Raw genomic sequence first — 15,301 nt, 5'->3', positions numbered from 1 at the left:
AATGATTAAGAAATATTTAAAATTTGGAGGAATCTATTTCTATCTTTCACAGAACTACTGGTCGGAGAGACTAGTGAATGGAAATCTTAAAAAAATCATAACAGCAAGATTATGTTGGTCATATTGGTGATATTGGACTAAATGTTGTGTAGTTTCAAGTTTGGTTGTTAAGTTATGATTCATTGGCGCTAAATGGCGACGATATTTCAACGATGAAAAAAGAGGGGAGAATGGGATAAATTTTTTTTTCATCTTGCGAGTCTCGAGTTTTTGGTTTGATTTGGTACCCTTCTTCTGGGATCCTGATTTTTAAACCTTTGTTCTAGCCAATCGCGAAACAGCTTTCAAATTGCAACCCTGTAGGCCAAATGGAAGAAGTTTCGGTTTCAGTCATATTTGGTTTTCCGTTAGCAAGCAATGTTTGCATGCTGTTTACGCAGACAGAGGACGATAAAGGACAGGGCGCCTGATTTATATTTAAATAACAATAGATTAACTGGAAGGAAATGGTAATAAACACTTTTTCACAGCAAAATTTTTAAATGAGCCTTTGGTGAGGTGACAACCACAAAAATGAATAGATAATACACTTAAATCTCTGATTTAATTGATTGATTCATTAACAATTGGAATGCTCAATTAATTATTCAGAAATTTGATAAATCAAGTCATAGTAAAAACAAAGATAAGAATAATCAGGCTGAAAAACTATAGGGTGTTGTGTTCCAGAGTGTTAAAAATCTTGATTCATACCGGAGAAAAATCATTCTTCTAGTTTAATAAATAGAATGAATTTTAATTCTAATCGTCCATTACTTAATTAAACAACAAAGGAAGAACTTGAACTATATATTAACGTTTGGAACACCGCCATCTTGGGTATGTATGGAAGGCTTCTTGGAAGAGCTAGTCCCGGGTTTGCAGTCCTGGCTTCGTATTCTTCCTACGTGATGGGGAGGAAGCGTCTTCTTGGATCTGGAAGCAAACATACTTGTCAGTTCCAAAATGTTGATAGTTTCTCCAAGGTGTTCGTTTTCCGAATCAACTGATTTCTCCTGCGGAAGAGGCTGATCCTCCTCATCGTAGTCGGAAACTTGCTGATTACTCTCAACGGGGAATGTTCCAGAGGGACCTGCCATTTGGTTTGATGGTGTTTCGTGCCTAAAACAAACATAGTATACAACTAAGCTATGTTTAGGAAGCTTTTTAACATTCATCAGAAAATACATACGTAATACATTTAAATATGTAGATATATATTTTTTGATTTTATAATTTTGTTCTTATAACGTACCAAAAATCGGATACTTTCATCTTCTTTTTTGCTTGCTTTTTCTTTCGATACACAAATATGATCAGCAAAAAGGTAATGCATATGCATATCAAAATGGCCATAAGTTTTGCTGGGTTAATCGTGCATGTGTAGTCTGCTAATTCATCCAGACAGTCATACATTAAAGGACACGGGTTTGGGACACATTCGTCGATTTCATTTCCACAATAGATGCCTTCATATCCCTTGTCACAAGCGCATTTAAATTTCTCAAAAGAAACGGATCTCATCTTGTCATTGCAATCAAGTCCGCTTGGAAAGATTCGCTCGCAGTGACCATGGACACACGGATTTCGTAAAACAAAGATTTGAAACCATACGGCTTTACTGTACCATTTGACGGAATCATATACCAAAAGCCCATATTCTACATAGCCGTATGCTGAGACATTTAGCTTTAGGTACAAGTCAAATGATTTCAGTACAGTTGGAGGAGTTGTGGAGTTGCTGATAAATTCTAACAAGAAAGAATTTGGCCTGTCTTTTTCTTGCAAATCAAACACCATGTCGTCAGATCCATTGCTATAAACTTGGTAGGTAAGGGAATCATTCTGGTCAATATCAAAAGCAACAAAGGATCCTATGAAATATTCGGCATCGTTGGCTTCAACTATCACATCAATTTTGTTATGTGACTTTGAGTCAAAAGTTTCGTTGGATGAAGTGCCAAACAATATTGATGGGCCATCATTAATATTTTCTATCAGAATATCAAATGTTATATTGAATTGATTAACTAATTCTTGTGAACCAGTCTCTGAAATGATTTCTGTGATGCCAATATGTACAGTGTCCTTCCCAAAGAAGTTCGGATTTGGTTGATAATCTATTATTCCCTCTTCAGTGATATTGGCATTTCCGTGAAATGGTCCGTCAATCAATTTAAATGTTATGTTGTCATTTTCACTATCCTCCCATTCAAGATTATAATGAAGAAATCCATCTTCATCAATTGTCTTTTGTGTCTTTTTTATGATAGGTGGTGAGTTTTGGAGTTCTTTCTTGATAATCACCAGAGCAAATTGACGTGGTTCTGTAAGTATAACTGTCTGGTATGTTTGTCTTCTGATTCTATCATGGCCAGGATCATTTATGCAAATCTGGAGAAGAGGTACTTTTAGAGAAACGTGAATGTTTTTCTTTAAACATTTTCTTTGAATTATTGAGATTGCACTTTAAATCTCATATGATACATCTCCGTGCAAACACTTTATCTTGACATTTATTAGGAAGAATTCAACAAATATGATAATTTAATTTTTTTTTACACTATTTCATCCACAAGGAATATTCAACATTAGACCCATGGACCATAACACTCACCTGGTTCAATATAGCCCTGCTGTTCTTTATTAGCAGATATTTTTTATCATATATTCCTATGTAAAACTGATCCCCGATGTGACCCCACCCTACCCCCAGGTTTCATGATTTTAACAAACATGAGTCTACACTATCTGGGGATGCATCCATATTAATATGACTAATCGTGGCTTTGCTGTTCTTGAGAAGAAGATTTTTAAAGATTTGGTCCCGTCCTACCCTTGAGGGTTATGATTTGAACAAACGTGAATCTACACTACCTGAAGATACTTCCATATCAATGGCTAAGCACGGCTTTGCTGTTCTTGAGATTTATTTGAAAGATTTTAAAGATTTTTTTTTGTCTATATATCCCTATATGTTAAACTCTCCCATTGTGGCCCCATCATTTCCAAGGGGGCATGATTTGAACAAATTTGAATCTACATTACCTGAGGATGCTTCCATATCAATACGACTAATCATAGTTTGCTGATCTTGAGAAGAAAACGTTTATAAAGATTTTTCCTATATATTTCTATTTTAAACTTTCATCTCCTTTTGTGGCCCAAACAAATTGTGAACAAACTTGTATTTACTCCATGTAATGAATGTTTCACCTAAAGTTTCAACTTTTTTGGACCTGTGGTTCTTGAAATGAAGATTTTTTTAAAAGATCCAACAAAATTTTTACTCATTCTTATTTACCTTCCCTTGAAAGAGGGCTTGGCCCTTGATTTGAAGAAAATGGAATTACCTTTACCTAAGGATGCTTTGTGGCAAGTTTGGCTTAGATTGGGTAAAATATGATCAGTAAAGCTAACAAGAGCTTTCAGCTCAGGTGAGCTAAAACGATACTTACTTTTCCCTTTAATGTACTCTGTACATGATCCATTTGGATGTTTTGTTTGCAGTGGTCATCAAAAATTTGCCATTCTTCTTTAGCTTTAAAGAAATATGAAAATAATTTAGATTTTTCAATACACAATATTATGAAGACCATTTCAATAAAACATAGTTTAAGACAGTCCATGGGAACTCCGAAAATTGTTTTGCTTTTTCTGTACTTCGTTTCTTGCCGATGACATTTCTTTCGACAGAGTTTGGTCTTGCAAACAATAAGAAGACGTTAAATATGATATTCTTTTCTTAAGTACATGCTTATGCACTCGTATCCAGTCCATTGCTCATTTGGGAAATAAGACAATGATACCTCTATTCCAGATGACCAGTGTAGGTTGTGTAGATTCCACCAAGTCAGATTTGTTAACAGTCAAAGTAAAGTCTATCCAGCGATTGATGTCAGCCTCGCAACTCGGTGACATGAAGAAGGATAAATCAGAAAACTTCAAAATTCTGTGAAAAAAGAAAGGAAAATGTTGTTGACTGAGCTGATGTATCTTATAACCTGACTTAAGTGGTTTATTGCTAAAAAATATAATTGATTAGGAATTGTTAAACAGACCTAAATTCTATTAGCTGTATTTTATGTCATACCTTCGTTGTAGTGCCCTGGATGTTTGAGAAGCAGTGGTGTTTGGATCTACAATATATGATTTATAATTGGGCCCACCTGCAGAACCATAATTCATTCTCGTGTCATTTCTAGTCAGTACTCCAAAAGATATGTCACCTTTGCTTCCTAAAATAGATTTTAAAGAAAAATAAAACCTTAGAAATCAGAAGGTGTACAATTTTTAACTGCATGTTGATATGGTCATATATATTATCAATAAATATCGATATAAAATCACGAAATACTACACACATCAAAACAAAACAATTACTTGGCTACAAATTTCTAAAAGTATGGTCGACACAACCCAAAAAAGACTTCAAATATTTAGGAATATTTAACAAAGATTTTGTCAGATTACCCTTTGTCTGTGATCAAATTGCATGAAATTTATCTTCTTGATACCCAAAAGCAGTAAAAATATGTTATAAAAATGTAATGCATTTTCAATCGATCAACATTTACGCACTGGAGCCTTAATTTTGAAGAAAAAATATACTGTCTGCTCATATTTTCAATCCTGATATTGGAGCATGAGGTTTTATTGAATAAATTTTCACATTTTCACCTCTGGACGTTTTTTTAAATGACCTTGTGGTTGCGGAGGAGAAAGTTAAACATGAACAGACAGGCAGTCAGACTTCTTTTAGAAGAGCTCCCTTTAACCTGACCATAATCCATGTCTTTATCAGACATGGATTTGTTTTTCATTATAATGTTATCTTCGAGACATACGTTGCTTTTATTTTTCAAGGCCATTTTACACCCTCTATAAACAAGCTTTCTTCATTCAATGTCCTTATAAATCCTCTATTATTAAGGTATTGAAATGTATGTTAAAAAAATAAGTCTCGAAGTTGTTTAACTTTGGTTTTCAAGCAGTGTTAAAACTTACAGGAACTCAGAGGACCTACCTTGTAATTTTATTATCAGGTTGCTCTTAAGTGTGCTGTGCTGTGTCACGTCTACAAACCTACCATTAGTCAAATGCACTGTTTGAATCTTTCTGCTATGAAATGACACTAAATGGTCAGTTGGTCCTGCAAAAACAATGCCATATATTGATTGTCCCTAGTACCTGTATACTGCTAAATTTGTTACATCAATGCAACTATTTTATCTAAAGAAGAAATCAAGAATACCAAACACGTACGTAGATAGCAATTTGCATCAAGTGGTAATTGGCTTGATAAGTGAGATCTGCTTATTGCAAATAATCCCATATGAAAACATTTTCCAGGTTCAATGTTGAAAAAAGCGTTCTTCTTTGCTTCAGCAATAGATTTGTTATCCCAGGTTTTCAATACGAATTCTGCAAGAGTTGTGTTAGTTTTCTGATTATCAAGCCACATTCTTCCATTCACAATTGCAACTGAGCGCGATTTGCTATTTCCAACTTTCACTTTCTCCAAAAGATCCCCTTCTCCATCGTGAGAACCGATCTGCCACTCTGTAAACAATAACAATAATGACAGTTATATATATACATGTACTACATATTAAACATGTATTGCATAGCAACGTAAACAGTTTTCCAATGCTAAACTCAGAACTTAATGAAATAAGGAAATTAAATTTTGAGAGTAGCATTGCTATTTCAATGATTCATGAGTTAAATTATTTGGAATTCTTCTCGAACTTTAATGCATGTTAATATACTGATGTATTTGATTGTCTAGCATCGCCAAGTGTCCGAATACAAAGACTGGGATATGAAAGGAATTATCTAATAAGTGAAATCCTACTGAAAAACAGTGGAAAACATTTGATTAATACAGTGAAACCTGTCTAATTCGACATACACTGAGAGTCAAATTTTGTGTCAGAAAAGACAGTTTGTCAGATTAAACAGTGTAAAGATAATAGAATTTAGTAAGAATGGGAATGAAAATAAAGATCAGAATTCACAGTGAAAAGGATTCGACAATTTTTACTGTATATTACAAAAATTGAAATATTTGGAACAAGAATTATTATCTTCTTTTCTCTTACCATAAAATTCAGCGTCAGTCGTATGCGGGTTCCACTGTACACCAATATTGTTCTGAGATGATAGAAATGTTATATTTGGGGGTGCACTGATGATTGATGGACTTTTAAATAGCACAGCCGTGTCTGTCTTTGATATATCCGGTGCATGTAAATCAACGGTTATATTACAGAACTCTTTCGCATGTAAACCTGCTGAGTTATATGCATGCACTGAAATGAAGTAAGTAGTAAAGTTTTGAAGCATTCCTTCTAGATCGTCAGCTCGAAAAGTTGTATTCAAGCCAATGTTCGTTTCGTTGAGAACATTCGTATCATTCATTGATACCCCAACAGAGATTACGTATCGTATTATTTGACCAACGTCTTCGTTACATTCCCAAAATGCCCCTAAACTTTTTAAACTACTTTGATAATTAGCTGGCTCTGTCATAGAATGGTCAGGATCAACACACTCCATCTTTACAAATTCTGGTGGTGTAGTGTCAATGGTAATTGCAGGGCTATGAAGAAGAACCTGAAGACCGGCCTGGTTTACTATCTTAGCAGTTACAAAGTATGCAGGGGTTTCATATAAATCAAAAACAGTACTTCCGTTGCTTGTATCAAATGTTCTATTTTGTACCCCTTCATTAGCAACTGATGATGATAACAACGTTAAGTTGGTTATTTTAATAGGAATAATTTGAAATTCATTTTCTGTTGAACAATTTTTGTCGCACATATCAGGGCATATTTTGTTGCAAGGCTGACAAAATTCAATCACCAATTGGAGGGGTTTGACATTGTCCGTTCTGTTGATGCTATCCGATACGCCTGCCCAAATTTCTTTGATATGGCTCTCTTCGTCAAAAAATGCCTTTCCATACTGGCAATCATGGTCAATATCTAAGGGCACCTGAATATTCGTAAATCTGGATACAGCGTAAAAGGGATGAAATACATCAGTTATTGGAGGGAAGAAACCATTATTATTATTTGTGAGCAAAAACATGGACCATCTATTCTGAAATACTAAGCCTGTAAACCGTACTACTTCCTGTTTATCTATGAAATATTTTACGCTCCATGTTACTTTATATCCGCTATCGTCTTTTATGCTTTCCAATTCGAAGTCGATGTCTACAAAACTTTTTTCTTTTTCAAAATTCAATATTCTAGTATGAGTCTCATATCTATCCTTAGCCCAGAGGATAATTTCTCTAATTTCATCATTCGGGTATCCTCGGATTGCAATTCCTATTGCGTAAACATCGGGTGGTCCAGTGGCGTTGCTGGTTGATGAATTTGAATCAGAATTAATCTGTTCTGTAAAATGTAGAGGAATATGGAGAAGATCAGAAGAAAGACCAATAATTGTGGTCATGTTCTGACCACCTAAAGGTTTAACTCTATATGAATACACGCCGCTTTTAATATTTAGTAAGTCTGAACGAACTCCCCCTTTTATTATTTTTTGCAAAGTGTCATCATGCCGAATAATAATATCAAGATGTTCCAAAGTTATATCTGTACACTCTGAAGAAAAATTGGAAATTGTTCTAAATGCACTGAAGGGAAACTTTTGCTGCCGAGGACATTTATAAACACGTTTTGTTTTTGCAACCGCAAGAACAGCGTGAATTTCTGATTGTGAGAATTGGATTGGTTTTGAACCCGCCCAGTCTAATCCTGGCTTTATATCTCCCAGCAAGGGTTCAGTCATGTCAACATATATAGGCACACTGGTTATTTCAGTACTCAATCCTGCTCGATTTACAACCTTCAATCGAACAAAGTAGGGGACTTCACTTTTGAGGTTCAACTGATAAAATCTGTAGTTTGTTTCATTTTTAATTTCCGATTCCATGATGATGGTTTCTTCTTCAGATGCACAATGGGGCTTTGAGTACAATGTTAAGATATACATTTTTATTCCACTTTCATTATCCAATCCGTGTTCCCAATGTACCCTTAGAGTGGTATTATCATGAACGTAAATAACAGACACCTGTTGGAAGGATCCAATAAAAAGTCTGCTGTGCAATGGAGAAGTGGTATCAATTGTTAACGAATCTCCCGACACCACAGAACATAATGCAGATTCATCTTTTGCAATTACCGTAATAAAATATTCTGATCCATGTCTTAGCTGTAAATTATCTATGGTGACATATGTATTTAATCCACAACCCTTAGGCAAGAGTACATCAAAGTGTTTTGCGTATGTATCACTTAATACAGAGCAGTCAGAGGTGTCATTATAAAAGAAAGTTTTAGAAGACCCAATAGCCACATAATACTGCCTTATACCAAGATCTGAACCGAAATTACTCCAAAATACATTAATTTTATCTGTCATTGCTTGAAAACGATCATAGTGTATTTTTCCAGGTGTTATTCCATTTCTGAAACCAACCCTTACTCCATCCGATGTAGATTCCTGTTCACTTCCAGCTAGACTTATGGCCTTGACTGATACGTAATAAGTAACTGTTTTCTCGGTCAAATTTAGGTGTGTAAATGTGTAAGTTTTATTCAAACCAACATCAACAAAAGTATGGACATTGCTCCTTGTATAACTGTATCTTCGATCATTACCAATGGCTACCATGTACTTAACTATTGTTTGGGTAGGATCCTTTTTCATGTCATTTCCAAATATATCCCAGTTTGCTGATATTTTATTAGATGATGCCTGGTAATCCAGATCATCTCCTAGTCCATCGCGAACGAATCCAGGATCCGGTGGTTGTATTCGTACAGCTATTCCATCTGACCGTGATAGAAAAGTTCTTTGAAGAGCATCAGTTATGCGAATTATATTAATGTATGTCTTTCCATTTCTTAAAAGAAGTTCATCATTAAAAAAGTGAGTTCTGGCACCCTGGATATTTGTGAAGTTCTGAACGACATTGCCCTCGATGTCTTCAATGGCCCATACAGCTTTCACTACTCGACACGGGTCCGAGTAGATCCACTTTCCGCTCATTTCTGAAGTCCGATGCTGAAAATCTTCATCATTTGTTGGGCTATATCCATCAATGACTGACAATGAAGGGTTAGGGCTTATCGCAACTGGGTCAGAGACAACTGCTTTAAAAAGCCCTACACTATTAAACACTCTTACTGTCGCATATACCATTTTTCCGACTGGTAAAGCTACATCATTTAAAAACGTATAATTGCTATATAATTCTGTAACATAATCCAAAATATTTGTGATTCCAGGTAACGTCCCGAGACCTACTTCAATTCTGAAATAAAAATAGGTGAAATATATTATGTTGTCTCTTCTGCACTATGTTAAAGACATTATATAGCCATATAGGAGATAGATGTTCTTGCTTACATTTTTGAAAGATACTTGACCACTTGGAAAACTGTTTATGAGGTGAATTAGTCAGAATGTTGGATTTCAGCCAATTAAGACAATTAGATAGCCAGGAAACATTCAATCATATAATAATTTGGAATAAATAGCTAACATAAAAACATAAAATTAGACTGAAGCATAATTTCCATAGAAATTAAAAAAGTTGTTTTTTTTTAATCTACTCATTTTGATATGATAGCCTCAAATAAATAAAGACTATAAGAACATCTAACGCAATGTTGAATTTATAAGATTTTTTTTTCCTTACTTTTCTAATGCAGTTTCTTCATCTTTAAAATTTTTAAGAGAAATTTCTGCATAGGATACAGGTTGCTGACATTCTTGTTTTCTCCAACTCATACCTCCTGATCTCGTTGACGTTACAAAATAAACTTCTCCTCCTTCCGGCTCAGTTCTGTCTACATCAATTGGAAATTCTAATCTGAGGAAATTACCCAAGATGTTAGAAATCTTTATCGAGATGTAAATTTTTGAAATATCACGGTCTTTTATGATTGCTTTAAAATCTCGTATCCACGTGTATCTAAACTTCGGAATTTCAGTAAAATTCATAATGTTATAAATCAAATGTTGAGTTCCAACTGCCAATTGCACTTTTGATATTTTACTCTCATTTTCTATCAGTGTTAACCATGAACACTCGACAAGAGATTTTGCGACTGATATCACTGGCGTGCATTTAAAATCGACAGCAGAAGGTATCGTGTTATCGATCATTATTGGAGGAGAAATATCAGAATTGCTCAACCCTGCACTATCTGTGGAGTTTATTGTTAGAAATAACACCTGTCCTGTCTCCAATTGGACACTTCCAGCAGGTACAGACGTAAGAGATGGGTCATTTGAATGCCAGATGTCTTCAGAAAATGGTTGTTTTCTCAGTGCAACAGACTGATTTACGATCAATGACAGGTCATTTACTTCCCACTTAAGATCAATGGAGTCAAGAGATTTTTGAAATATCGCTATATTAAGTGATGTAGACTTAGTATTGTGGATAAATACAAATTTGGGAGGACTAGAGTCGATTTTTATTCCATTTGATGTGGACACGATATATGACTCTCGACAATTATGTCCTGTTTTTGCCCTTACAGTCACAAAGTATGTTTCAGCTTCAAAGAGTTTCAGATGTATTTGTGCATGACCGACGGTTTTGTTTCTCAACACAATTCCGTATTCTGTGTACGGAAGAATATCGGTGAAATATGGACTGGACCCTACCGCCCAGTTGTAGCCTATAATATTACAAGCCTCACTTTCGAATCCAGTGAAGGACATCGCAATAGATGTTTTATCTATTTGATAATCTTCGGCTTTCAAGAGATTTCTTCCGTCGAAAATTATACCAGGGACATTTTCACTTTGAACATAGATTGGCTTAGATTTCACAATCTTTGAAACAAGTCCTGCGCGATTTTTTACTTTGACAGAAACGATATAAGTTTTGTTAGATTTTGCGGTTGGTACTATGTTAAGATTTTCGATCAAAACAGAGGCTTTTTCGCCATCAATAGTGAACCAAGGAAGTTCTTCCTGGATATTACTTTCAGTTCCAATGGCAACAAATATCTTCTCCGGATTACTTTCAAAATCACGAGCTTTCCAGCTTATTGTCATGCTTGAGGGAGAATCATGCAAAATATATCCATTTTCATCAAGTTCTTCTTCCTCTTTAATTTCACCGATGTGAACCTAAGTTAAAAAAATCAAATGCCAGTTTTGCAAACCAGACACATCTACATTGTATTTTCTATTATGAAATCATGTTTATAGAAGGTAAGAAAATAGAGAGTTATATATGGATAAAATAATCTTCTTAAAGGGCAAGACGTTTAAGAGAATGTTATTCATTTAGTTCAAAAACGAAATTCTAATCCATTTTTGAATAGCAAATATACTTACACTACCACAAAAAAAATCAAATGGCATCTTTACATTTAAAAGATCCAATAGCTATGAAAATTAAATTCTTTTTTGCCTATATTGATGAAACTTGCAAGATGTTTTGGATCAATAAGGTATTTTCAGCTAAGCCTATTGCGATGCATAATTGCAAACCATGGGTTTTGTATCAATACCACAAACCCGTGGCTGCTTACTAAAAAAAATTCTCGTTCTAGTATAATGAACGGCTGAATCTTTTTAAACTGACCCGTATTTATCTTGACCAATCTAATCACTCTGTAGCGATTATGTGGACACTTTGAGATCACAGATTTTTGTCAAAACCAATAGCATCCAAACGTGCGATTTTTAAACAATTTATACAACCATTTCCGACGATAAAGATCAGTCTTTTCATTACAACAGAAGTCGAAAATGTGCAAACCTTGTCATTGTTCATCTGAAAAAATTTATTAAAAACATTCTGATTCTATCAACATGTAAACCGAGGTTGTTTGAATGGATTTTTGAGAATCATCACTTTACGTTATCTTCACATTTTATGCAGATTCTATGAATAGCTGAATAGCTCATTTTCACAAGGAAATTTAATCCAAAGCTCATGATTATCGGTATATCCAAACCAACAAATAGGATAAGTAGATCGTTTTACATTTGAATAAAGGTCTCTGGCAAATAACGAATGAACATTTTTTCATTGGTTGAATGTGTATCATTAATTCGAAAAAGGGGAACTTGCAAGAGGCAGACGAAAGTCTGCGGAAATAATATAGATAAAAAAGTAGAAGAAATTTAAGATTGCATTGAATTTTTCAGAAAAAGTTGATATAAATATTAATTAAAAAAACAAGGAATGACCAATGAACAGTTGAAAAGGTTCTACTAAAAAATGTGTATAATTTGTATGTTTTACTCGATTTGCCACTTACTTTGATAAGTGTCGGTGGTGTTATGTCGATCACAACACCATTGGATTCGTGTGTGGTAGAGAGATCGGCTCTGTTTATGGCTGTGATATGTGCAAAGTATTTATAACCAGATGCCAAAGACAGAGATATATTGTATCTTTCAGCTTCTTTGGAACTACTTTCAAAGATCTGATAATCCATATTTTCTGGCCATATCTTTAATTTCTGTCCTGCTTCCAGACGGTTAATAAGGACTCTGTATTCTTTAATGTCTGACTCCTGGTCTTCAAATTTCCAACGCAGAAAAATATTTTTATCGTCAGCCTGGTACCCATTGCCAGAAAGGCAGTCCCTTATCATGATCACATTAGGAGGTGTATGATCAACTAAAACACCATCAGAAGACTTCACTATTTTTAGTTCGGCGCCATTTTTTGTTTCTATTTCAACAGAGACAAAATCGAGATGATGAAGGGAGAAAGAATGATCTTCGAATATTTTCTCCTGCTCCATATTAAATGATTTTTTCAACTCTTTATTGACGTAGATATTAACTTTATAATCTGCTATGTGGCTTTCTAGATCGGTGAAATTTTCCCAACACGCGCGGACAGTTGCTGACTCAGATGTAAAATTTTTGTCTAAACTTTGATCAATGCCATCGTTCACAAATCCAGGATCAGGCGGTGTTACGTCTATTAAAACTGTAAATGAAAATTTTCAAACATTTTAAAGAAAGAGGGGGTGGCTTGTTTATGACTTGAACAAAATAAGTTCAAATTTCACCACATTGAATTTTAACCCAATATATGTATATCCCTATGTAAAACATTGATCCCTTAAGGTGATCCTATTCTACCATTCTACACCAAGGACAATGATTTGCACAAATGGTTAATAACCTCTATTGTGGTGCATTGATTATATTAAGATTGCAATATATTAACTTATGTTTCATTAATAAGAGATTATATTATTTTTCATATTTATGAATTTATAATAATGCGAACGTACGCGAGCAAATATGCATTTAAACTGAGAGAAAAATGATCGAGTCCTTAAGAATGCTTACCCCCGTCCGAGGATCCATTTGATTTCTTGGAATTAAGAGCATCATTGAATGCAATTACGGTAGAATAGTAGGTTTTATTGTGCTTCAAGATAGCTTCTGCACATCCCATTTTTGTATGGTGACTAAAATTTCTAAATGGTACTATGTCATCCAGTTCCGGAGCACTTCCAACGCCCCATATAAACCTAAAAAATAGTTCATTTAACTTCATAAATGCAGTAATTTGTGTTCGTTGTTTATTTAGTTGGTTTTACATCCCTTGCGAAACGTCTTAGGCTAGTGTGGAGCGCCAAGAAAAGGAACAGCTGCTAAATAATTTTTATCGACTTCGGTTTGTAGTAGCCGAAGTGCGAATTACAATCTTCCGACCACAGTACTAACAATCTATCGATTAAGCTACCGTTAGGTATCTTCTTTGTAGAATTCACAAAATTGATTAATTGATCGTATATTGTATATTGTTTAAGGCCCCTTCAAAACTCCAAATTACAACTTTTACTTGGAAGTCAGGGTCATTGAGCAGTAAGGGACCCTTTGTGTCATCGTCTGTCCTGACACGGAGCCTCGGTTTTACAGTTTCATCATCAAACCTGGAACTTTCACTTCAAAGTGTCAAGCCCTTGGCTAAAAAAAGTTTTAACCTATTTTTCATGGACTTAGGTCAGTCGGCTCGCGGCCTGGGTTGAATCCAAGACTATTCGATCACGATTTACAAACAATACTTTACTAGTATAAGTTTATATATTTAAAAAATGTCAAATTAAAAAAATTACCAAAAAAATTTCACTAAACAAGTAAAAATTGGGCTATAATTTCAAAGACTGAGGTAAAAAAACATACTCTTTGATTCCAGATTCAGGATCATAAAAATGAGTCCATTGTGCACAAATTTTGTTAGTTTCGTGCTGATATTGAAGGTCACGTCGAAGTTTGTTTCCATCACTAACTACTCCTACAATAGGCGGAGTTTTATCTACCATGATTGGCTGAGGCGCATGCCCAGATGCAAATTGATCAACTGAAATAAATAATGTTCAAGACATAGGAGGTTGATTTTACATATTTTAAGGTTGGTTTTAAGTTGGTAAATAAGCATATAAAATAAAAAGTAAACATTGGAGTAGGCCAATTATAATTATGCCAGATGAATATAAAATAAGATAATGCTGCATCTGAGAAACCTTCAGCTACTTAAAAAGCAAACAAAGAGCTCGATTAGAAGCAAACCTTTAGTTTAGTCATACCATTATTAACTGCTCTAACTCTTATCCAGGCCGGCACCCCGGGCTTTAAATCCAAGTTTTCCACCACAAAATATGGATCAAATCTGTTCATATGATTTCTTCTTACGTATCCGCGCACTTCGATGTCGTGTTTAGATTTTCCTAATCCAAAGTCTATTCTGTTTATACCAGATCCATCATCTGACACATTATAATAAACAGCCAGGATGTCGAAATCTTCGTCAAACATTATATCAGGCACTTGGTGAAAAACTGGGGGAGAAGTATCAATAATTAGCGGTGTAGAATGACAAACTGTAGTTACAAGGGACCCGCCATATATGACGTTGTTTAATGCTTGGACAGTAACGTAGTATTTCCCATCTTTTAAATGTATATTATTTTTAACCCCAGTGTATGTCCAAAACTTTCGACTTGAGAGAGTGGCATGAGGGTCATTATACTTAACAACATCGGTTCCACATGGCTTTCTTCCAGCAGCCCAAGTATAGCCATATATCCCACTCTCCTTGTCTTTGAACCCGTCCCAGTTGGCTTTAAAACAGAAAAAAAGATATTTCAAAAAAGTGTTTTATTTAATTGTTTCAGTTTGTAGTGGGTTTAATTTTATGTATCTCCTGATTAATTTTTTTCTTTATAGCTTTAAAAAAACA

At 34.7% G+C, this 15,301-nt stretch overlaps 2 protein-coding genes across 2 annotated transcripts; both read right to left on the bottom strand.

The window, feature by feature from the left end:
• Positions 1 to 654: 654 nt before the first annotated feature.
• LOC133186814 (uncharacterized) lies at positions 655 to 8,076 on the bottom strand. The gene is made up of 8 exons (XM_061322148.1): positions 6,144 to 8,076; positions 5,305 to 5,601; positions 5,066 to 5,191; positions 4,133 to 4,277; positions 3,849 to 3,991; positions 3,498 to 3,580; positions 1,295 to 2,433; positions 655 to 1,161 (listed from the first exon to the last, which is right to left on the bottom strand). Exons 1-8 carry the CDS (start codon positions 8,047 to 8,049, stop codon positions 846 to 848), a joined length of 4,155 nt encoding a protein of 1,384 aa, XP_061178132.1. The 5' UTR covers positions 8,050 to 8,076; the 3' UTR covers positions 655 to 845.
• On the bottom strand, positions 8,066 to 14,992 carry LOC133186528 (uncharacterized). Its single transcript, XM_061321761.1, has 7 exons — positions 14,649 to 14,992; positions 14,245 to 14,422; positions 13,405 to 13,589; positions 12,354 to 13,036; positions 9,764 to 11,211; positions 8,242 to 9,376; positions 8,066 to 8,092 (listed from the first exon to the last, which is right to left on the bottom strand). The coding sequence occupies exons 1-7, from the start codon at positions 14,875 to 14,877 to the stop codon at positions 8,066 to 8,068; spliced, it is 3,885 nt and encodes a 1,294-aa protein (XP_061177745.1). The 5' UTR covers positions 14,878 to 14,992.
• Positions 14,993 to 15,301: the final 309 nt, after the last annotated feature.

The sequence above is a fragment of the Saccostrea echinata genome, unplaced genomic scaffold (assembly GCF_033153115.1).
Source record: "Saccostrea echinata isolate AGI-Se365-2 ecotype Australia unplaced genomic scaffold, CSIRO_AGI_Sech_v1 ptg000014l, whole genome shotgun sequence".
Classification (NCBI taxonomy): Eukaryota; Metazoa; Mollusca; class Bivalvia; order Ostreida; family Ostreidae; genus Saccostrea; species Saccostrea echinata.
The sequence above is the reverse complement of the archived record's forward strand: the minus strand, read 5'-3'. Positions and strand labels throughout refer to the sequence as shown.

Bases quoted from the DNA above. Each gene is read 5' to 3' on its own strand.
- LOC133186528 (XM_061321761.1), bottom strand. From the start codon at position 14,877: ATGTTTGACGAAGATTTCGACATCCTGGCTGTTTATTATAATGTGTCA. The intron at 13,590-14,244 runs GTATGTTTTTTT...ACTATTTTTTAG, and splicing joins CCTGAATCTGGAATCAAAGA to GTTTATATGGGGCGTTGGAA. The intron at 11,212-12,353 runs GTAAGTGGCAAA...TTTTTAACTTAG, and splicing joins CACCACCGACACTTATCAAA to GTTCACATCGGTGAAATTAA.
- LOC133186814 (XM_061322148.1), bottom strand. From the start codon at position 8,049: ATGTATATCTTAACATTGTACTCAAAGCCCCATTGTGCATCTGAAGAA. The intron at 2,434-3,497 runs GTAAGTATCGTT...CCTCTTCTCCAG, and splicing joins AGAGTACATTAAAGGGAAAA to ATTTGCATAAATGATCCTGG. The intron at 1,162-1,294 runs GTACGTTATAAG...TGTTTGTTTTAG, and splicing joins ATGAAAGTATCCGATTTTTG to GCACGAAACACCATCAAACC.